The sequence below is a fragment of the Trachypithecus francoisi genome, unplaced genomic scaffold, assembly GCF_009764315.1.
Source record: "Trachypithecus francoisi isolate TF-2019V2 unplaced genomic scaffold, Tfra_2.0 Lachesis_group14, whole genome shotgun sequence".
In the NCBI taxonomy this organism is placed as follows: domain Eukaryota; kingdom Metazoa; phylum Chordata; class Mammalia; order Primates; family Cercopithecidae; genus Trachypithecus; species Trachypithecus francoisi.
The window spans coordinates 26,631,646-26,654,924 of record NW_022681459.1 but is presented as its reverse complement, the minus strand read 5'-3'; the positions used below and the strand labels follow the sequence as shown (position 1 = coordinate 26,654,924).

At 39.8% G+C, this 23,279-nt stretch overlaps 1 protein-coding gene across 12 annotated transcripts in view; it reads left to right on the top strand.

Annotated features, from left to right (window-relative positions):
- Window positions 1-23,279, top strand: part of LCA5L (lebercilin LCA5 like) — a 44,324-nt gene that overhangs the window by 6,292 nt on the left and 14,753 nt on the right. For 3 of the 12 annotated variants that reach the window (XM_033232498.1, XM_033232496.1, XM_033232495.1), the window contains 5 exons: window positions 4,292-4,444; window positions 11,600-11,679; window positions 12,747-13,078; window positions 19,724-20,238; window positions 22,401-22,538. In XM_033232498.1, the coding sequence (XP_033088389.1) occupies window positions 12,757-13,078; window positions 19,724-20,238; window positions 22,401-22,538 (975 nt within the window). In that variant the 5' untranslated portion in view covers window positions 4,292-4,444; window positions 11,600-11,679; window positions 12,747-12,756. Of the gene's footprint in view, window positions 1-3,695; window positions 3,767-3,814; window positions 3,896-4,291; window positions 4,445-11,599; window positions 11,680-12,746; window positions 13,079-19,723; window positions 20,239-22,400; window positions 22,539-23,279 lie in introns of those variants that run through there. The other 9 variants (XM_033232504.1, XM_033232503.1, XM_033232507.1 and 6 more) reach the window with 7 other exon arrangements.

The following is a 23,279-nucleotide window of genomic DNA, read 5'->3' as shown; positions in this document are numbered from 1 at the left end:
TGCATTTCATTTGCATGTCATAGCCTGCTTTTAGTCTCATTTTAATTTGTGATGTTTTTCAAGGTATCTGTGTTAGTTCTGTATTGCTGCTGCAACAAATCGCCACAAACTCAGTGGCTTACATTTATTTTCTTACAGCTCTGAAGGTCAGAAGTCTGAAATGAGTCTTAAGGGGCTAAAGTTAGGATGTCAGCAGGACTGATTCCTTCTAGAGGATCCAATGGAGGATCCATTGCCTTCCCTTTTCTAACTTCTAGAAAAGCCTGTATTCTGTGGTATGTGACCCCTTCTTCCATCTTGAAAGCCAGCAGCGTAGCATCTTCTCCCTCTGACTCTGCTTCTCTCATAACAGAGCCTTCTCACTCTGACCCCTCCTGTGTCCTTCTTAGACAGGCCCATGTGATTACATTAGGTCCACATGGATAATCTGGGATAATTCAGGATAATCTTCCCACCTCAAGACCTGAAATTGATCACATCTGCAAAGTCCCTTTTGCCATATATAGTAACACACACAGGTTCTAGGGATTAGGACATGGACATCCTTAAGGGACCATTATTCAGCCTGCCACTGTACCAAAGGAAAGTCTTAAATCTTAAAAATGAGAATTTAACTTTTTTATGGAAGGTAATGAGCAACATGTAGACATTGATTGGAAAATGAACCTATCTTGGAGAGCTTTACACACCTACACATACAGAGATATGCTTTATTTTTTATACTAGGCATTATCAGTATTATTCATCACAGTTATAATAACATATGTTTTATCTAATTCTTTAATTTTTGCCATTCTGTAGATGAAAAATGGAATCTAGTTGTTTTAACTTGCATTTCATTATGAGTAAGCTTGAACATCTTTTTATATAACTTGGTTTTCTGTGTTTCTGTAATGCGCTTATTCTGTAATGTGTTCATATCTTTTGCCCTAATGGATTATTTTAAGAGGTCTCTGTAAATTAAGGAAATTAGGTCTTTGTCATATGTGTTGAAAATCTTTTTTCCAGTTTGTAAGATGCCTTTGCACTTTATTTTTTTTTAATTATAAGAAAGTTTTTAAATTTTTATGCAGTTATTTTTATCAGTTGTTTCCTTTATGGTTCAGGGCTTTATGTTTTTCCACACTCTGTGTTTTCTTTTAATAATTTTTTAAACATTTATATTTTGAATCCATCTAACCGTCATTTTAGTTTAAGAAATGCAGTAAGAATGTGCTTCTGTTTTGATTTCCGGGTAGATTCTAGCCTGTCTCTCATCATTTACTGAAGTGCACTTTCTCTGCCTTTATCTTACACTAGGCTACCATATGTATTTGTTTGTGTTTCTGTTTCTGAACTCTTTATTCCAGTATATTGTTCTGTCAAAGCATTAGTATCAGGCTATTTTAGTGACTATAGCTTTATATCTCAGTATCTGATCAAAGTAGTCCCTTCTCATCATTTTTGTTCATATTTCTTTGTATTCTTTCATATTTATTTCTCTATATGAATTTTGTATCGTTTGGTCAAATTTCACAAAATTACTCAGCATTTCATTGAGAATGCATTGATCATGTAGATTAAATTAGGGAGAATTTACAGCTTTATAATGTGTCCTTTTGATATGAGAACAAAATATGTCTTTCAACTTAAATATTTTATTTCAGTAGTTTTAAAGTTTCCTTCATATTATTCCTAGTATACTTAGATGTTTTAAATGTTTGGACTGATACAGTAAGTGGGATATTTTTCATCTATTTTCTAAGTCATTTTATTTTGCATATAGAAAAGATTATTTTTAGGGCCAGGCACACCTATAATTCCAGCACTTTGGGAGGCCAAAGTGGGCAGATTTCTTGAGCCCAGGAGTTTGAAACTAGGGCCTGGGCAACATGGCAAATTCCCATCTCTACAAAAAATTGGCCAGGCATGGGGGCATGTGCCTGTAGTCCCAGCTACCTGGGAGACTGAGGTGGGAGGATCACCTGAACCCAAGAGGTTGAGGCTGCAGTGAGTTGTGATCGCACTACTCCAGTCTGGGCGATGGAATGACACCCTGTCTCAAAAAAAAGATTAATTTTATAGCCATTTTGTAACCTATAGTGTCAATTTAATTCTCTTGATAGTGTTTTATAAGTATATAATCATTTCATTTCCACATAATAACTTGCCTCTTCTTTCCCAATATTTAGACCTAGTACCTCCAGAACAATATTAATGAACAAAGTGACAGTAGGCATTTCTTTTTTTTTTTTTTTTTGAGGCGGAGTCTCGCTCTGTCGCCCGGAATGGAGTGCAGTGGCCGGATCTCAGCTCACTGCAAGCTCCGCCTCCCGGGTTTACGCCATTCTCCTGCCTCAGCCTCCCGAGTAGCCGGGACTACAGGCGCCCGCCACCTCGCCCAGCTAGATTTTGTATTTTTAGTAGAGACGGGGTTTCACTGTGTTAGCCAGGATGGTCTCGATCTCCTGACCTCGTGATCCGCCCGTCTCAGCCTCCCAAAGTGCTGGGATTACAGGCTTGAGCCACCGCGCCCAGCCGACAGTAGGCATTTCTTATCTTAATTCTTACATCAGTGTAAATTAATGTTTCACCATTAAAGTTTAAAGCTGTTTTTTTGTTTGAGATAGGTATTTATCACATTGGGGAAGCTTTCATTTAGAGCTTTTCAGATTGGGTTAGCAGTAATGAGAAGTTTTTTATCAGGAGTCATGGAATGAAGAGAGGAATTAAGCACAGAGGCATCCTGAACATTAATTTATGTGATCAATATTTATTGGACACCTAATATTCTCAGGAACTCCTCTAGGCACTGAGGATGTAGCAGTAGACAAAGGAGCCAGAATGCATGCCATTGGGAAGCATACAGTTAGTGGGGAAGTCAGGCTACAAACAGGCTAAGTAAGTAAAATAGGTGTTGTAAAATAAATAAAAAGTAATAATGAAAAGTAAAATAGATAATATGTGCTAAAGAGAAAAAATGACATGGGGAGACAATAGGAAATGTTGAGAATGGATAAGAAAAGAGGGAAAATTTGCATGTTAAGTAAGTTTTTTTTTTCCCAAGAGGCAGGACTGGTTAAGAATATAATTACTGGTGAGGCACTGTGGCCCGGATCACGCCTGTAATCCCAGCACTTTGGGAGGCCAAGGCAGGTGGATCACTTGAGTCTTGGAGTTCTAGACCAGCCTGGGCAACATAATAAAATCCCATCTCTGCAAAAATACAAAAATTAGTTGGGCATGGTGACACATGCCTGTAGTCCCAGCTACTTGGAAAGCTGAGGCAGGAGGATCACGTGAGCCCAGGAGGTTGAGACTGCAGTGAGCTGAGCTGAGATAACACCACTGCACTCCAGCCTGGATGACAGAATGAGACTCCATCTCAAAAAACATGTATATAATTACCTACCCATAGAATAATTTCGGCCAGAAACACAGATGTAATCATTTGAATTAAATTATCCTTATGAATTAATTATAACTTCACTATGGAATTTTTTTCATTATATGCGTGTAACCAAATATTTACTTTTAAGAATTAGGATTTTCTAGTTGTATTAACTAAGAATCTGATAATTCATGAAAGTGTGGAACCAGAATACATTTTAGTATATAATACTAAATCAGTCACTATCTGTGCTTCTAAAGTACAATCCAGTGCTTACAAGTAGTTACCAAGAGGGTCGTCTTTTTGTTATTTTTATTGTTGACAGGCAAGAAACACATAATTCAAAAACTTTAATTATTTATGTTCAACTCTGTACTGGAAAGAAAGAGCAGGCAGGTGAGCCACAAGATCTTTTGTTCTGTCAAAAACTTGAAAAGGCGCTGCTGTGTATGGCTCCTTCAAATCTTATTTCAACATCACTGTTTGATAATCACATCCAAGAACTTCCCAATCAACTGCCAACAGGTGATTCACTTTTATAGCAAAAAAGCCGCCTATGGCCGGGTACAGTGGCTCACACCTGTAATCCCAGCACTTTGGGAGGCCAAAGTGAGTGGATCACTTGAGGTCAGGAGTTTGAGACCAGCCTGGCCAACATGGTGAAACCCTGTCTGTACTAAAAATACGAAAAAATTAGCCAGGCATGGTGGCGGGTGCCTGTAATCCCAGCTACTCAGGAGGCTGAGGCAGGAGAATTGCTTGAACCTGGGAGGCAGAGGTTGCAGTGAGCTGAGACCACACCAATCTATAACACAAGGGCATATATATATATATATATAAATTAAAACTGCTTCAAAACCTTATTTTATAAATGTTTATTTTGTGAGATTGTAACATTTTCCTTTTGTAATATCATTTTAGGTTTTTAAAAATATATTCTTTCTTTAAAAAGAGACCAAAACCTGTCAAAAAATACTACCGTGGAAAGCTCATAAATACTACAGTGTGAAGAACCCTGTGCTTATCTTCAGTTAACCGTCAGACATCTTAGGGAAGTTTGATAAAGAACACCAGGTATGCAATAATCCCTTTCAAACATTTTAGCGTGTTTTATTTTCCATCTGCCTTGTTGCAAAAGCAGGAGTAAAGATATCTGACTGTTGTATTCAGAATGATTCAGACGTATACCTTGATCTTCAGCATTCTTATTTCTAATTCACTAATTAGATAAGCACAATATAGAAATTCACTGTTCTTGTAAGCAGCCATCCCTTTTACCATAGTGCATTCCAGGAAAACGTAACCTCAACCAGATCAGATTTTTTCCCATTAGAACAGTGTTTATAATTACTCATTGTGTTCCTGAGTCGTAACAGCAAAGAAACAACTATAAACTCTATAATGATAGAGACATAATAAAATTATGCTTCATGTGCAGTAAAATAGGCACCATTATACTGTAAACTTCAAAATATAAATGCTGCCAAACTAAATCTGAACTATACTGTAAATTTGATACAACAAAAACTAGTGTAACTATAGTAGGTATTATATAATTACTAACTTTGCCTATTTTAAGATCCTTTAAGGCAAAAGCTTACCTCCTTCATCACCCCAGTCCTTGGAAGACACTAAATAGATGTCCTTTGACTGAACATATTAATTAATTAAGAACATCAGTGGCTGGACATGGTGGGTCATGTCTGTAATCCTAGCACTTTGAGAGGCTGATGTGGGAAGATTGCTTGAGCCCAGGAGTTCAAGACCAGCCTGGGCAACATAGTTGCCCAACTACTTGCCACGCCAAGGTGGGAGGACTGCTTGAGCCTGGGAGGTCAAGCCTGCAGTAAGCTGTGATCACCCCACTGCACTTCAGTCTAGGCAACAGAACAAGACCCTGTCTCAAAAGAAAGAACATTAGGTAGTTGGTTTAAGGCCTGGATTTTTCAAAAATGCACCACATAATCAGAAATTTGTATGTGGAAACTACATTTTGTACTGATAACAGTAGAGAAGTGTAGTGTATGTATATTAATATGAAGATTTCTGAAACAGTTTAATCAACTTAAAAGTTATAGGCCTGATACTAGTCATCAGTCAGTTTTTAACAGGTCAGTGAGATAACTGATATTTAGCAGACTGAATATATGATCCCACTTAACCTGCATTCAGGGCACATTCATTGCCGACTATTGTAATAGCCAAGAATCAAACTTGGTTTTACTTTTGTTTACACTGCTGATAGTATCTCTCAGACTCCATTTCATGAAAAAGAATAGAACTCACACAGTGCCAGGTGAACCCAAACATACCTGTATTCAGGTCATATAGGTAGAAACTTTAGGATGATTGTGGAATCCTGGGAATTCTAGAATGCTAGAAATATCCAGTCTCTTTGGCAGGTATAGTTTATGTACAAGCAATTCTTTTGGAAATTTACCTACCCTGCCAGGGCAGGAGAATTGCTTGAGCCCAGGAGTTCAAGACGAGCCTGGGCAATGTGGCGAAACTCCATCTCTACAAAAAATACAAAACTTAGCCAGCATGGTAGTGAACACCTGTAGTCCCAGCTACTCCAGAGGCTGAGGTGGGAGGATCACCTGAGCCCAAGAAGTTGAGGCTGCAGTGAGCTGTGATCACACCACTACACTGCACTCTAGCCTGGGCAACAGAGTGAAACCCTGCCTCAAAAACAAAAAAAAACCAAAACAAACATATCTCTTTATATATATTTTATATATATGATGTGTATATATACACATATACATGTGTATAAACACGTGTATATATGTGTGTATCTGTATATATATGAAATACTTAGGCATAAATCTAACAAAAGTTGTAAAAAAGTTCTGCATTGAAAACAGCAGAGCACTGCTGAAAGAAATTAAAGAAGACCTAATAAATGGGAGGCATACCTTATTCCTGGGTTAGAATTCTCCATTTTGACAAAGTGTCAGTTCTCCCTAAATTTATATGTAGATTCAACACAGTTCCAGTCTCAATCCTATTAGGCATTTTTTTTTTTTTTTTTAAGGAATTGACAAACTAACTCTAAAATTTACATGGAAATTCAAAAGAACTAAAATAGCCAAAACAACTTTGGAATGAAACAACAGAGATGGCAAATTAACACTACCTGATTTCAAGATTAGTTATAAAATTACAGTAACCTGTAATCGCAGCACTTTGGGAGGCCAAGGTGGGCAGATTGCTTGAGCTGAGGAGTTCAAGACTAGCCTGGGCAACATGGTGAAACTCTGTCTCTACAGAAAAAAAAAAAAAAAAAAAGCTGGGTGTGGTGGCACGAACCTGTAGTCCAGCTACACGGGAGGCTGACTTGGAGGTTGCAGTGAGCCAAGATCATGTCACTGCACGCCAGCCTGGGCAACAGAAGGAGACCCTATCTCAAAAAAAAAAAAAAAAAAAAGCTACAGTAACCAAAACAATGTGATATTGGTATAAAGATAGAGAAACAGGTCAGTAGAACAGTATAGAGAGCACAGAAATAGATCAACATATGGATATATGGGTTTTTACAAAGATGCAAAGGCAATTGAGTGGGAAAAGGAAAGTCTTTTCAACAAATGGTGCTGGAGCAATTGGATGTCCAAATACCAAAAAATGAATTTTGACCCATAATGAGTAACTCAAAATGGATTATAGACTTAAAGTAAAACTTCTAGAAGAAAGCAAGGAGGATATCTTTGTGACCTCAGGTCATGCAAAAATTTCTTAGATATAACACCAAAAGGATCATACTTTTTTTTTTTTGAGACAGTTTCTCCTCACCCAGGCTGGAGTGCAATGGCGCAATCTCGGCTCACTGCAATCTCTGCCTCCCGGGTTCAAGCAATTCTCCTGCCTCAGCCTCCCAAGTAGCTGGGATTACAGGCACCCGCCACCACGCCCAGCTAATTTTCGTATTTTTTAGTAGAGACGGAGTTTCACCATGTTGGCCAGGCTGGTCACGAACTCCTGACCTCAGGCAATCTGCCTCCCTTCGCCTCCCAAAGTGCTGGGATTACAGGCATGAGCCACCGTGCCCAGCCAGGATCATTCTTAAAAGAACAAATTGATAATTGGGCTTCACCAAAATTTTTAAAAAACATTTTTAAGAGAGTAAAAAGTCACAGATGAGGAGAAAGTGTTTGCAAAGCATGTATCTGATAAAGGACTTATATCCAGAAAATTCACAGCAGTTTTACTTTTAATAGCCCAAAACTGGAAATAGCTGAAATGTCTGTGAACAGATGAATAAACAAATTATGGTTTATACATGTAATTGGAAACTACTCAGCAACTTAAAAAAAACAAATGAACTATCGATGTTGATGCACATAGTAACATGGATAAATCTCATAATAATGCTAAGTGAAAGAAGCAAACTAAATAAAAATACATACTGTATTATTCCATTTATATAAAACTCTACCAATTGCAAAATAGTTGATAGTGACAAAAAAACAGTGTTTGCCTGGGTTGGGAGTGAGGCGCAGGGAAGGATGAGAGGAATTACAATGGGGTGCTGGGAGGCGTTGGGAGATTATGTGGATGTGTTCACTGTCTTGATTGTGGTGATAGTTTCATGGAGATACACATTTCTAATCTTATCAAATGGTACTCTTATTAATTTTCTTTGAAACCTCAATAAAAGAGGGTTAAAAATAAAGAATTGTAGGCCGGGCACGATGGCCTGTAATCCCAGCACTTTGGGAGGCCGAGGCGGGCGGATCACGAGGTCAAGAGATCAAGACCATCCTGGCTAACACAGTGAAACCCAGTATCTACTAAAAATACCAAAAAAAAAAAAAAAAAAAAAATTAGGCGTGGTGGCAGGCGCCTGTAGTCCCAGCTACTTGAGAAGCTGAGGCAGGAGAATCGCTTGAACCGGGAGGTGGAGGTTGCAGTAAGCCAAGATCGTGCCACTGCACTCCAGCCTGGGCGACAGAGCGAGACTCCATCTCAAAAAAAAAAAAAAAATTGTATCCCAAAGGCTTAGGAATCAGTTGTGTTAAATATATACGCTCAGTAAGCCAAATAAATTGACCTATTTGATACATTTTTTAAAATTTTCATTTTAAAATGTTAGTGAATCAGGTACAAAATTCATATATGTGTTGATATCAGCTGATCCCAGTTTTTCTTATGACCTCTTTTTGTCAAAGACTATGCCATTAATATTAATTGTCTATTTGTTGTAGCAGAAAGCATACTGAGTTTACCTAAAAGCTGATTCTAGTGACACATTAATAAGTGGTGATAAACACTGGGTCAGTCAGTCCATACACTGATCTTACCAAGTGGTAAATATATTCTTTCAAAAGAATATAGCATCTAGATATACTCTACAAAGCATTTATGACAACTTTTAAATTTAGTAAGCTCCCAAAAATTCAGTGTCTTAGGATATGGATTGAAATTATGATTTTTGATTTTCAGATATTTTTGCCTGTTTAATTATAAGACAAATCGGTGAACATAGCAATTAATCTGAAGTTGCTTATAGCTTTTTTTACATAAGACAGATTAGGTTATAGTAGTGATCAGTAGTAGAATTGATCACTGCCTCATACTGTGTGTTTTAGAAATTTGACAAAAGCAAGTTGACAGTACATCCACTAGAAAATGCATGGCACGCCGGGCGTGCTGGCTCACGCCTGTAATCACAGCACTTTGGGAGGCCAAGGCAGGCGGAGCACAAGGTCAAGAAATCGAGACCATCCTGGCCAACATGGTGAAACCCTGTCTCTATTAAAAATACAAAAATTAGCTGGGCATGGTGGTGCGCACCTGTAGTCCCAGCTACTTGGGAAGCTGAGGCAGGAGAATCACTTGAACCCGGGAGGCGGAGGTTGCAGTGAGCCAAGATCATGCCACTGCACTCCAGCCTGTCGTCAGAGTGAGACTCCATCTTAAAAAATAAAATAAAATGAAATTGGTAGCAGTCATTTTCTACTCATCCATTCCACCAAAATAATAATAATAATTGTCTTTATAGTAAGACTACCCTTTACCCATCCTGAGGAAACTAGATCCCTAACGTTAGGCTAGGCAAATTATTGAGCAGGAAAGATTGTGGATAATTTTGCTAATAAGGGATCTTCTCACTGAAATATTGAAAGATTTTTGATTTTTCAAGCATTTTTAAGAAGCTACAATTACTCCTAGCTATAAAGATTCTTCAAAATACAGAAGTCCTCTGGAGCCAGTAGGTAATGGAACAACTCAGCATCCACAGAGGCTTATGACTCGCATATCCATGTGGGGAGGGCGGTAATGCCTTCCAATCCACCACCTTTCTCACAGCTAAGTCTAGAAAGCCCTCATTAGGGGACATTTTAACCTGGTAGAATTGTTTTAGGAGCGAAGTTGTTTATAGTCTTGTTTATTCTTATGTGACTCTACAGGATTTCCATTTAAATTTTTTTTTTTACCTGTTACATCAATTTTTATTAAACTAAGAGACTAAGATGGCTAGTCTTCTGCTTTATCAAACGTGGGATAATCGAAGCTCACTTTAGTCTTCTGTGAGAGGCTTGCATTTTTTAAAGAAAAAAGGACAAGTCAGGAGAGGGACAATTGCAAACCGTTTTTCAGGAATTCTCATTGGTTTACAGAAATAACAGTGATTGGCGATTAGATTGCTGTTCGAACCACAGGGTATGAGCTGTGGTGTCCAGCATATGGCATTGTTAGGTTAATTTATAGCTATTGGTGGCGTCAGTCAGAGCCCAGGGAGCAAGCAGCTTAGAAATGATTACTTAGCTCAGCTAGGGGAATAGGGGACGTGACTGCTGTCTCATTCCAATGCCTCTTTGGGGCTGATCATTTAAAGGGGGTTGCATTCCTCAGATAAGCTTATTTTCTTTCTCAACCCTAGGGGATTGGTGGTGTCACTCCCATTTTACAGATGGACAAGAGCACTTAACTGACAGGCAGACCCAAGTTCAAACCCAAACCTGTCTGCCTTCAAATTGTCCATCACCTTCTACTCCATCACGCTCCCTCCCACGACTGTAGCTTGACAATTTGTGAATGTAACATGAAAAACACTCTTGAATTAAGCCTTTATTCAAAATTGCCTGCATAAGACGACTTGTTGAAGGAGTGTTCTAAAGTAAGGAAGAAGGAGGGAATTTTTATAGAGCTTTAGCAGGAGAAGTCAGCTGAAGTCTAGCTTGAGTCAGAAACAACTGGCCAAAAAAAAAAAAACAAATTTTTTTGTCGATTAACAACCATTGTTTGAGCAATTTGGATTTATCAAGATAGGTGAGGAAGAAATTAGGGACTGAGGTCATGAGCCAGAGGGCAGGGAGGAACAGCTCCTGGAGACAAGGAGAGGCAAGGCTGTGAGAGCTACACTGGAGTCCTTCAGGATCCCCTACACCAACATCTGGGATTCTTTTTTTTTTTTTTTTGAGACTGAGTTGGCCCTGTCACCCAGGCTGGAATGCAGTGGCGCAATCACAGCTCACTGCAACCTCTGCCTCCTGGACTCAAGCAATCCAACCTCAGCCTCCCAAGTAGCTGAGACTACAGGTGTGCACCACCATGGCCCGCTAATTTTTGTATTTGTTTTGTAGAGACAGGGTTTCGCCATGTTGCCCAGGCTGGTCCTGAACTTCTGAGTTCAAGCTATCCACCCGCCTCAGCCTCCCAAAGTGCTGGTATTTCAGAAGTGAGCCACAATACCAGGCCTGGATTCTTCTTAATCTAGATGTAAAGGTTCACAAAGAAGGATCTGCTTCTGCCCACCACTACACAGCAGAATGTGTCTGGAAAGAGAAATTCTTTGCCTTAGGATTGTGTAATGCTCCCACCAATGTGTTGTTGCAGTCATGATGCTTAATGAAAAAAGCACTGCCCCTGGAGCTGGAAAATACGGACAGTCTCTGAACTTTTAACCTGTCTGAACCTATTCCCTCTAGGTGGCTGAAATGAGGTGATGTGAAAGCAGTTTGTACAAAGTAAGAGCACTAGTTAGATATTAAGTATAATGCTAATATTAATTATTACTAAGATCATTTGGACTAAGATTTCTTGTAGTGAGGAGATTGCGGACTGCCTGATATATTTCATCAGAAGAGAAGGCTAGAGTTAAGCAGATGCATCAGAAAGCCGAAACACTTCAGAAAAAAACCTTCTGAGTAGAGAAAGTGATATTAGATTCCTGTTGCAAAAGATCTAATGCCAGCTAAATTCTCTTTTGCTTTCTTGATAAAACAGGAGAATTGAGAATTAAATGGAAAGGTAATCCTTTTAAAGACCTCAGAAGATGGATCTGTTTGTTTCAATCTGCTTTTGAGGTAGGCTGCTATAAAAGAGATACTTGTGGTGTTACTGTGCCTTAGTGCAATAGCATAATAAAGAAATGCAGAACCATCTGCTTTGTGACTAATGTTAATTTTATTAAGGGTATAAATTTGGGGTCTTTCTTGTATTTGACTTTCTATTCCTTCCATTTTAAATTCTCACTTTAGACAATGAAAAGGGCTTATTGAAAGTATTCAAAGTTTGTGTCCATGGCTGAGCATGGTGGCTCATGCCTGTATCCCACTACTTTGTGAGACCAAGGTGGGAGGATCACTTGAGCCCAGGAGTTCAAGACCAGCCTGGGCAACATAGTGAGACTCCCATTTCTACCAAAAAATAATAAGTTAGCCAGGCGTGACAGCACACACTTGTAGTCGCAGCTACTCCAGAGGCTGAACTGAGAGGATCGCTTGAGCCCAGGAGGTCAAGGCTGCAGAAAGTCATGGTCACGCCACTGCACTCCAACCTAGGCAACAGAGTGAGACCCTGTCTTTAAAAAAGAAAAAATAATAAATTACTCTACTACAAAGACACATGCACACGGATGTTTACTGCGGCACTATTCACAATAGCAAAGACTTGGAATCAACCCAAATGTCCATCTGTGACAGACTGGATTAAGAAAATGTGGCACATATACACCATGGAATACTATGCAGCCATAAAAAAGGATGAGTTTGCGTCCTTTGTAGGGACATGGATGCAGCTGGAAACCATCATTCTTAGCAAACTATCACAAGAAGAGAAAACCAAACACCGCATGTTCTCACTCATAGGTGGGAACTGAACAATGAGATCACTTGGACTCGGGAAGGGGAACATCACACACTGGGGCCTATCATGGGGAGGGGGGAGGAGGGAGGGATTGCATTGGGGAGTTATACATGATATAAACGTCATGCACATGTACCCTAGAACTTAAAGTATAATAAAAAAAAAAAAGAAAAAAAATATATATATGTGTGTGTATATATATACATATAAAAGCATAGGTTCATTTTAATGTCAATAAATATGAATTCAAAAATAATTTTATTAGGTTTTACTTTTCTTTTATTAGGTTGTTTGCTATGTCTTTGGCTGATCTAACAAAAACAAATATAGACGAGCATTTCTCCAGCGTGGCATTAGAAAACGATAGGAGATCTGCAGAATGCAAGAGAAGCCCAGGCACAGGCGCTTTTTCACGGAACAGTAATGCTTCCGATAAGAGTGTTGATTATAGCAGATCTCAGTGCTCCTGTGGAAGTTTAAGTTCTCAGTATGATTATTCAGAAGATTTTCTCTGTGATTGTTCAGAAAAGGCCATTAATAGAAATTATTTAAAGCAGCCTGTGGTTAAAGAAAAGGAGAAGAAAAAGTATAATGTTTCTAAAATCTCCCAATCTAAAGGTAAGGAGTAAAATTTCCCAAGCAAGACCAAATTTCTGGTCATAATGATGTTATTTTCCTGCGCTAGTGTTTGAAGTGGTTCATACTCAGTTTTATTGTTTTCCCATATTGTAAATGTGTATTATAGGTGAACTTTTCTAGAAGAAATTAGGAAATAGAGAAATTAAGAATAATTATAAAATAACAGAAAGGCTTCAGATGTAAAGCCTAGCCCCTGCATGGCTTACCCTACTGGAGCCTACTAGTGAGGTTAGTTCCGTTTTTAGTTAACAGGTGGCCTTGTTACAGAGTACCACAATACTTGGATTTCACTGGCTTCTTGCCTTTCAACTCAGCTGAAGAATCAGTGTTTGAATCGCCAGTGAAATGTAAATACCTGTCTCAACACCCCAAGAGGATGGTCTCCAAGTCCGGTGAGGCATATTGGCAAAGGCCATCTTTTGAAATGGAGATGGTTCAAAAGGCTGTTAATAATGTCATTTCTTTGCAGATTTTTTTTTTTTTTTTTTTTTTTTCTGTCGCCCAGGCTGGAGTGCAGTGGCCGGATCTCAGCTCACTGCAAGCTCCGCCTCCCGGGTTCACGCCATTCTCCTGCCTCACCCTCCCGAGTAGCTGGGACTACAGGTGCCCGCCACCTCGCCCAGCTAGTTTTTTTGTATTTTTTAGTAGAGACAGGGTTTCACTGTGTTAGCCAGGATGGTCTCAATCTCCTGACCTCGTGATCCGCCCGTCTCAGCCTCTTTGCAGATTTTTAAAGTACCAATTCTATCAGGTCCCAGCTGTCCAAATTGGACTTCACTTGTGCTATCTTTGATCTCCTTTCTTCCTCCTTCCCTGCCCAGACTGTAATTCCTTCCTCCCATTTTAGGCAATCTTGAGTTCGTAAGTATTCCTGATATAGCTGGAGCTCTTGTCCACATTGACCATCAGAGCACTTCAGTCAACAGGTGGACGATAAAGGGCCTGCTGTTTGGGGGGCACATCTGCCACTGTCATGTCCACACTGCATCTTGCATCCCCAGCCTGCTGTTACCAGCTTTGTCCAGGACCCTCTGTGCCACTTCTGGAACACCCAGAATCTTCAGTTCCCCTGCTATAGGGCAGGGATTCTTTATCTAAGACACATGTCTGTGAACCCCATGAAATTCTATGCATTTTTTTGTGTCTATGTGTGTTCATAAACTTTTCTAGAAGGGCCTGTGCCTTTCACCAGAGTCTCAAAAGGTTAAATGTTACTTTTCTAGAGAGGTGGGGGTCCTACCTCCATTGGCAAGGCCCAAGGCAGGAAATGAAAAGTCCGCTCCTTCTCTCATGCCTGGACTCCATCAAAAATGAACACTGGCCGGGCGCGGTGGCTCAAGCCTGTAATCCCAGCACTTTGGGAGGCCGAGACGGGCGGATCACGAGGTCAGGAGATCGAGACCATCCTGGCTAACACAGTGAAACCCCGTCTCTACTAAAAAATACAAAAAACTACCCGGGCGAGGTGGCGGGCGCCTGTAGTCCCAGCTACTCGGGAGGCTGAGGCAGGAGAATGGCGTAAACCCGGAAGGCGGAGCTTGCAGTGAGCTGAGATCTGGCCGCTGTACTCCAGCCTGGGCGACAGAGCGAGACTCCGTCTCAAAAAAAAAAAAAAAAAAAATGAACATCATGGTTAGATCCTACAAATACAGAATTCCTTATCCACATTTGAAATTTACAAATCTCCAAAAACCCAACATCTTTCACATCCTTGGCATCAAAGTTGATTTGGCAACAAAACCCTTACTTGAACTAACATGAAGCAGATCTTTACTTAGTTCACTTAGTGTGAAGAGTCATTATATTTCACCACAAAAGTATAGTTTCATTAAAGGGTGTTGTTCCAGACCCCATGAGAGAAATGTGGAAAATACCATATATGCACTCACCTTTAAAACCCCCCAAATTCTGCAACATACCAGTTCCAAGGGTTTACAGTAAGAGATCTTGAATCTATATACTACATTTTATATTGATCGTAAGCTTTTGTGGGATCATGCAAGAGGGCAGTTAGCATTTATAACACTGTCTACAAGAGAGAAACTGCATTTCGAGTTCTAAGTACCTTATAATTTAGCTTTTTAAAGCTGATTCCTCATTTATTTATTGAACAAATGCTTATTGAGTTCTTTGTGCAAGATGCCTGTTTATAAATTGAGAACAACCTAAATGAATTAAGTTACTTCACAGGAGACCAGAATCCTGAATTCCATTATCCAGAATCCTAAATTCCATTATCCAGAAGAGTGAAAGGTTTGCTCTTCCTTGGGTGTCCTTTTGTATATTAATACTCTGAAATTATTTTAAGTAAATCCAGCATGCATCTGTAACTCAGATTTTTATGTCCCAGGAAACCCTTGCCCAGCGTATGATGAACGTAAAATACTAATTGCAACCTCAAGCTTTGTCACAGAACAATAAAGTATTTCCTCGTCTTTTTCTTTTATTCCCCAGTTCATGTTTTGCCAGTGTTTGCAGCAGCAAGTAATTTCTTCCACCCTGGTGTCATATAATTCTAACCCAAAGCGAAGAGTCTTAATGTTTTAGCCAGTACAGCCCCTTCTCAAGCAAATGTTCAATTAAAAGTAGCTCTCTGACCCTAAGGGCAGGTAATGCTGAATGAGGAACCACCAACAGAGATTCAGAATTCACCAAAGAACAGTTAACATCAGAGATTATTTTCAATTCCCATCTTAGAAAATTGATGAAAGCAAATTTTATGGCAGAAAGACATTTCATGGAGAAAATTACAAATATGAAATGAGGACTTCAATTTAATAGAATTTTTGCTTTAGTCAAACATTGGAAATTAACTCATTGTAAATAGCAAGCAATATAGTCATACAATTAGCTTTTCAAAGATTATCCTTCTTTTCTAGAAAATGTCTTTTCAGAACTCTTTCAGTTACGTATCCTGTTAAAATTGCTTCCTTGACGGATTTTCTTTGTCAATACAATGCCAAAAACATGTCATGGTCATTCAAGACATTAGTATGCAAAAAAAAGTTAATTTACCACATCCAAATGCTTGGAATACCTTTTGCCCTGTTGTCCTTGGTCAGGTATAGGTGGACAACCTAAGGTAGTGTTGAAGAGACACCTTCTCTAGCAGGCTAACAATGGAAACTACCGAGAACAGGAAGGGGAAAGGCTCCTCCTTTGAACCTCTTCTTCACCCTGGTTTGTGAAGAAAATGAGTTCATCTTTTTGGGGTAAAATATAGTGTGGACCCCCCAGTCCGTATGTCAGAAGCAGAGCTGAAGTGAAGGTGTGGAGGAGCACAGGGATAGAATGGGACAATGAGACCAAAGGGGACAATGACAGGAGAGGGAACTAGGATGAGGCCAGGCGGAAGAGGAGGAGGAAACGGCATGGACTAGGGAGGACAAGAGAGCTTCTAAAGTAAGGGTTTGAGGAGGAGGTGGGCCTGGGGAGACAGGCTGGGAAGGAAGACAGGCCTGTTTGTGGGTGAAGTCAGCATGAGGACATTCTTAGAACTGTTCAGAAGAGCATACATCATTATACATAATGTGCAGATGCCGTTTTGGCAACTATGGACTTAAATTTTTGTTTGTGGTGAATTAAGTGAACTTGACTGAATGTTTTGAATTCAGTGGTTTAAAACTTAGTTGTCTTAAGAATAGTCATTCAGCTAAATCTGCTTCTATTATTTGTGAAATGGGATTAAAATTATAAATTATACCATTCTTATGTGTGGGTTAGGTAACAAGATATAAAATCGTTAAGGAATATACCCTATTCCAATTTTCCATAGCCTTTATAGTTACACAAGTATGTGTGATGGATACAGTGTGAATTTGTTACATACCCCTCAAATGCAAGTGGTATACTTACCTTTCTGAAGCCAACAAACCTGGCTTGTCCTCCCCACCCACTCACTAGGGTAGACAGGAAATTCAATCTCAGACACGTTTGGGGAATGAGGGAATATGAGGGGGCAGGGATGTGGAAAGGGCCTTACACAAATAATATTGGGGGAGGAACCTCTGCCCTTCATTTTTACCGCTTACGTGTTCCTTGTCCAAGCCACGTGATCTTTAAAAGGCCAGCCTCTCCCCTTTCTATAGCATCCATGCCCTCTGTGCACTTCTTGACTCCTGGGGCCTTGGCCAGAGCTCCTGTGGCCATGGCATTTAGTCCCTCAGCACCCTCTCATGCCTCTGCCCTCCCATCACTTGAGCATGGCAGAAGAGGGGAATATAAGCCTCCAGTGCCCATGGATCCCATCATCCATCCTTCTCATCTCAGTGAAATCCCTCTGTCCTCCAGGGTCAGAGCACCTAAGAGCTGGAAGACATTACAAGTTGGGGGTCAGGTTCAGTCATGCTGGCCATAGTGTAGAACATGTCAGTCTTTGCCCACCCCTATTTTAAACCAGCTTGATCCATATGGCCTGGGTCTAGAGCTTCCCTAGCCGGTGCCCAGAGTATTAAAGTGTACGGCCTCAACAAAACCACAGACACCTCTTCGCAGGCCTTCTAGTAGATGTCCTAGAGGCTGGCCTGCTCTGCTTCCCACTTAGTGTGCTCAGAAGCCTATTCTAAAATACTCAGTATTCAGCCATAGCCCCTACTAAACTGTGGGAAAATAAATACACTTGAAGACATAATTGCAAAGACAGGCCACCGGTTATTGATGTGATACTGTGTTGTATAATCTATGAGTTCTTTCATAGTTATGATTCAAATGCTTTATCTCCAGAAAGCATGCTTTGGCTCTCTTAGTTCATTGTTTTTTATCACAGGTAGAATTGCCTGTTCCCACCCAACACAGACAGTGGGTTCTGTCTCACCACTTCCTAGCTGTGTGCTCATTGACAAGGGACATCCCCAAGCTTCAGTGTGTTTATCTTTAAAATGGGATAATAGTACAGTGATTTATACATGTATTTAACATACTCAAATTCAATTATGTAAGCTTTGTGCTAAGTGTGATGTTTTTTAGAGACTTTTGTTTTAAGACAGACCCCTGGGCCGGGCACGGTGGCTCACGCCTGTAATCCCAGCACTTTGGGAGGCCGAGGCGGGCAGATCACGAGGTCAGGAGATGAGACCATCTTGGCTAACACGGTGAAACCCCGTCTCTACTAAAAATACAAAAAAATTAGCCCTGCGCGGTGGCAGGCGTCTGTAGTCCCAGCTACTCAGGAGGCTGAGGCAGGAGAATGGTGTGAACCTGGGAGGCGGAGCTTGCAGTGAGCCGAGATCGTTCCACTGCACTCCAGCTTGGGCGACAGAGCAAGACTCCGTCTCAAAAAAAAAAAAAAAAAAAAGGTAGACTCCTGAACACATGCCAATTACTTCATTTGGTGCCCAGCCAAAGTAACAGGAAAAATTGACTGTGTTGGATTTATTCAGAGATGGAAAATCAGTATCTGTACAAATAGATAGACTCATATAATTTGATGACCTTTTGAAGGTCATTTTGAATATATAAGTTCTTCACATTGGGCTCTCATGTTACACTCTAATTACCCTTAACATATTGTTGAAAGGATTACATCAGATAATCTACAGAAAGCATTTAGTTTAATGCCTGACATATGATAAGCACTTAGTCAGCTATTATCATGGGGTGGGTGGGTTGGTTGGTTGGTTGGTTGGTTGGTTGGTTTTTGAGACAGAGTCTCACTTTGTCACCCAGGCTGGAATGCAGTGGTGCAATCATAGCTCACAGCAACCTCGAACTCCTGAGCTCAAGGAATCCTCCCACCAGGGCTTCCCGAGGAGCTAGGACTATAGGCATGTGCCACCAAGTTAGGCTACTTTTTAAAATTTTGTAGAGGCCAGGCACAGTGGCTCAGGCCTGTAATCCCAGCACTTTGGGAGGCCGAGGAGGGTGGATCACTTGAGGGTCGGGAGTTCGAGATCAGCCTGGCCAACATGGTGAAACTCCATCTCTACTAAAAATACAAAAATTACCTGGGCGTGGTGGCAGACACCTGTAATCCCAGCTACTCGGGAGGATGAGGCAGGAGAATCACTTGAACTCCGGATGCAGAGGTTGCAGTGAGCCAAGGTTGCACCACTTCACTCCAGCCTGGGCAACAGAGGGAGACTCTGTCCCAAAAAAAATAAAAATAAACATAAAAAATTGTGGTTTTTTTAGAGAAGGGATCTGACTCTGTTGATCAGGCTGGTCTCAAACTCCTGTCCTCAAGCAGTCGTCCTACTGCAGCCTCCCGAAGTGCAGAGATTACAGACATGAGCCACTGCACCTGGTCTATTATCAGTTTTTAGTCTAGCTGTTACAATAGAAATTTAAGTACAGATTTTAGAGTCAAAGAAGACCTGGTTTTCAATCCATTCTGTGTCACTTTGTAGCTATGTAACCTTGGACAAATGATGTAAAATCTCCAGCTATAAAATATAGTACAACTGACCTTGAATAATTGTATTAAATGAGATATTTATGTATAAACCACCTAGCCTAAAGCATGGATATTGATTAAATATTAGTTTTTTCCCCTTCTAGTTACACTTATGCTTGTGTGTATGTGTGTGGTGTGTGTGCAGGGGGGCGTGGGAGGGCAATTACGCATATGTGCATATTTGCATATCTGTATATATTACTAGTAATAAACTGGATTATCTGCTTACACAGGCCAGAAGGAAATCTCAGTAGAAAAAAAGCACACCTGGAATGCATCACTCTTTAATTCTCAAATCCATATGATTGCCCAAAGAAGAGATGCTATGGCTCATCGAATACTCTCAGCAAGGCTTCATAAAATTAAAGGACTGAAAAATGAATTAGCTGATATGCATCATAAATTGGAAGCCATCCTTACAGAAAACCAATTTTTGAAACAACTTCAGCTTAGGCATTTGAAAGCTATAGGAAAATATGAGAATTCACAAAATAATCTACCTCAAATTATGGCTAAACATCAGAATGAAGTAAAAAATTTAAGGCAACTACTTAGGAAATCCCAGGAAAAGGAAAGAACTGTATCTAGGAAACTTAGAGAAACTGACAGCCAGTTACTGAAGACTAAAGACACCCTGCAGGCACTGCAGAAACTTTCTGAAGACAAAAACCTTGCAGAAAGGGAAGAACTCACTCATAAATTATCTATTATCACAACAAAAATGGAGGCAAATGACAAAAAAATACAGGTCTGTATTTCAGGAGCCCAGACAGTTTAAGATTTTGAAGTGAACAGAGAGAGGGTGTGAATTAATCATGGATGCGCCCCCTCTGTAACAAAGTGTTACTAACTGCTTCACTTGGCTTGGCGTGCTACACTAAATAATTACTGTCTAATAGAGGGCAGGGTTTGAAGGAAAAACAGAAGCAGCTCAAACTAGAAATGTTCATCTGTTGCAGTGCACAAGAGTTCACTCTGTGGCTGGTTTATCTGGAAATGACCATTGCACAAGCGTTCACTCTGTGGCTGGGCTGGTTTATCTGGACATGACCATTCTCTAAGAGAGTACAGCTACAGTGCTAAGGGACTTTTTCCCTGTGCTTTAAAGATTGCATTGTGTTACGTGAAACCTCTCTTTGAAGTCAACCCTCTACCTTAAACTGTTGATGAAAAGGCTACTTCCCTAAAAACCTACTCAGTGCATCCGTTCAGTGCCTTTTGCATTCTCCCTCTCCATTTTGGCCAGGCATTACCACACAAACATTTGTAGTTATTTTCAAAATAGCAATTTTTCCCAGATAATGTTCCTGGTAGTAGGAAGGAAAAGGAATTAAAATAATTCAAGAGATGACAGGATTGATTTTCCTCAACAGTACATGGTTGTCAAAAGCCTGGGGATTACATTATAAGGGATGACTTGGGAGAAGGAATTGATATCATATTAAGAATTCTCCTGCATATCTTACATTAGATAGTTTGAGTCTGTCTGGGCATAAACATAAATGGAATTAATTTAGGATTTAATTATTTAATATTTGATGCTGAAACACAAGTATTTTCTATGATCTTGAAGTAAGTAAATACTTGGTTCATTTCTTCCACGTTTTTATCTCAATTATTTCTTCCATTGTTAAAATTCTCTATTTTCCAAAAAATTTTTTTCACATGAAATTGATATGTGATCTACAGAAAATAATGAGCAACCTCATTTTTCACTCTTGTATACAAAATGATATTATTTGGCCTTTTAGGTAATATGGTATTCATCTTAGTGTATGTCTGTCATGCAAAAGCAAATCTATTTTTATATATGTATCTAAATAGTTCATGTTTTTATATCCGTACATAAAACCAAAACAAATTCCATAACTATTTTCTTTGATACAAAAAGCACTTATCAAGTATGAGAAATTTCTGTTTGGTTGTAGGCATTTAGTGGAGGAAAACTGTTTTGTGAACCAAAACGTGTGACTTGTGTAACATTGTTTTAGGGAGTGGTATTTTTAGTGATTCTTTCCCCCTTTTAGCCTTCCATGTCTTCCACTTTTCCTGTCTGGGAAAGTACTGCTGTTACAATGGAGGAGGTCCTACTTTATGTTAAAACAAAGACAAATGGTCCTTTTGGTAAGCCTTCTGTCAAGTCCACATCTAACAGTTCTCAGTAAAATAGTTCTCATTCCTGAGAGCAGATGAATATGTTTTGGATGGCTATTGAGTTAAATCAGTCATTTCATTGCCTTATAGTCCATCAGTGTGGATGGATGTGGTGGTTTGAGTCCCTTTTATAACATTCAGTTTCTGTTGTCTGGGAATGACCATCCATGATGTCTACTGACTTCCAGGATCTGGTCAGAATTGTTAAATCAGGTGGGTCACAGTGGCCTCACGCCTGTAATCCCAGCACTCTGGGAGGCCAAGGCAGGCAGATCACTTGAGGCCAGGAGTTCAAGACCAGCCTGGCCAACACAGCAAAACCCCGTCTCTACTAAAAATACAAAAATTATCTGGGTGTGGTGGCGTGCACCTGTAAACCCAGCTACCCGGGAGGCTGAGGCAAGAGAATCACTTGAACCCAGGAGGCGGAGGTTGCAGTGAGCCAAGATCGCACCACTACATTCCAGCCTGGGCAACACAGTGAGACTCCAACTCAAAAAAGAATTTTTAAATCAAATTTTAGAGTATGTAAAAAACAGGCTCAAAACGTGATATTTGTTCTCTAGAGCTGGGATCTGGAATTTGGGGGCTTTCTTTCGGTTATACTTCATTCTAATATATGTTCCCTATATAAGCCATTCACTAAAATTGTATTGAAAATGTGCGCTTTTTATAAATGTAGTTAGTTCCATGATAATTAAAGTTGTTAATATACTAACTTGGTTGCAGAATAGTTAAAATATATACTGTTTTCAGAGCTTGGAAAAACAACTGAGGTTGAACAGCAGAGCCTTTAATCGGCAGCTGGCTATTGAGACTCAGAAGACTTTAGCAGCTCAAACAGCTACCAAGACTCTGCAGGTGGAAGTAAAACACCTTCAACAAAAACTTAAGGTATTTCTTTTAAAACAAAACGTAAGAATGAAATTCTGTTTCCCGAAATATATGAGCTATTTATGCCTATTATATCTTTAAGTGATTTTTTATTTTTTTATACATATGTAAGTCTCCTCTCCCCTTTGCAGGGGGCCTGGGCCCCCATCCACAGTTCTGTTTATCTTTCTTTCTTTTTTTTTTTTTTTTTGAGATAGAGTCTTGCTCTGTCACCCAGGCTGGAGTGCAGTGGCATGATCTCGGCTCACTGCAGCCTCCCAGGTTCAAGTGATTCTCTTATCTCAACCTCCTAAGTAGCTGGGACTACAGGCATGTGACACCACGCTTGGCTAATTTTTGTTATTTTTAGTAGAGATGGGCTTTTGCTATGTTGGCCAGGCTGGTCTTGAACTCCTGGGCTCAAGTGATCCACCTGCCTTGGCCTCCCATAGTGCTGGGATTACAGGTGTGAGCCACTGCACCTGGCCTAAATTACGTAACTTCATTAATATCTTTCTCAGATATTTTCCCTACAATCATATGAACAGAAGATCTGCAATTATTAGAATGAGTTACAGCTTGGTGAATGTGTACTGTGATTAGAAAAATATAAAGTCTATTCATTAACAAGGCTTCTTGTTACCATTCTTATTTCATCATGTTAAGTAATATAGCATTTGTTAACATTTTAATGTAACTCAAAATTAATGTTTAAAAACATGTAATATTTAAGATAAATTTTAATGACTCATAAATTTATCT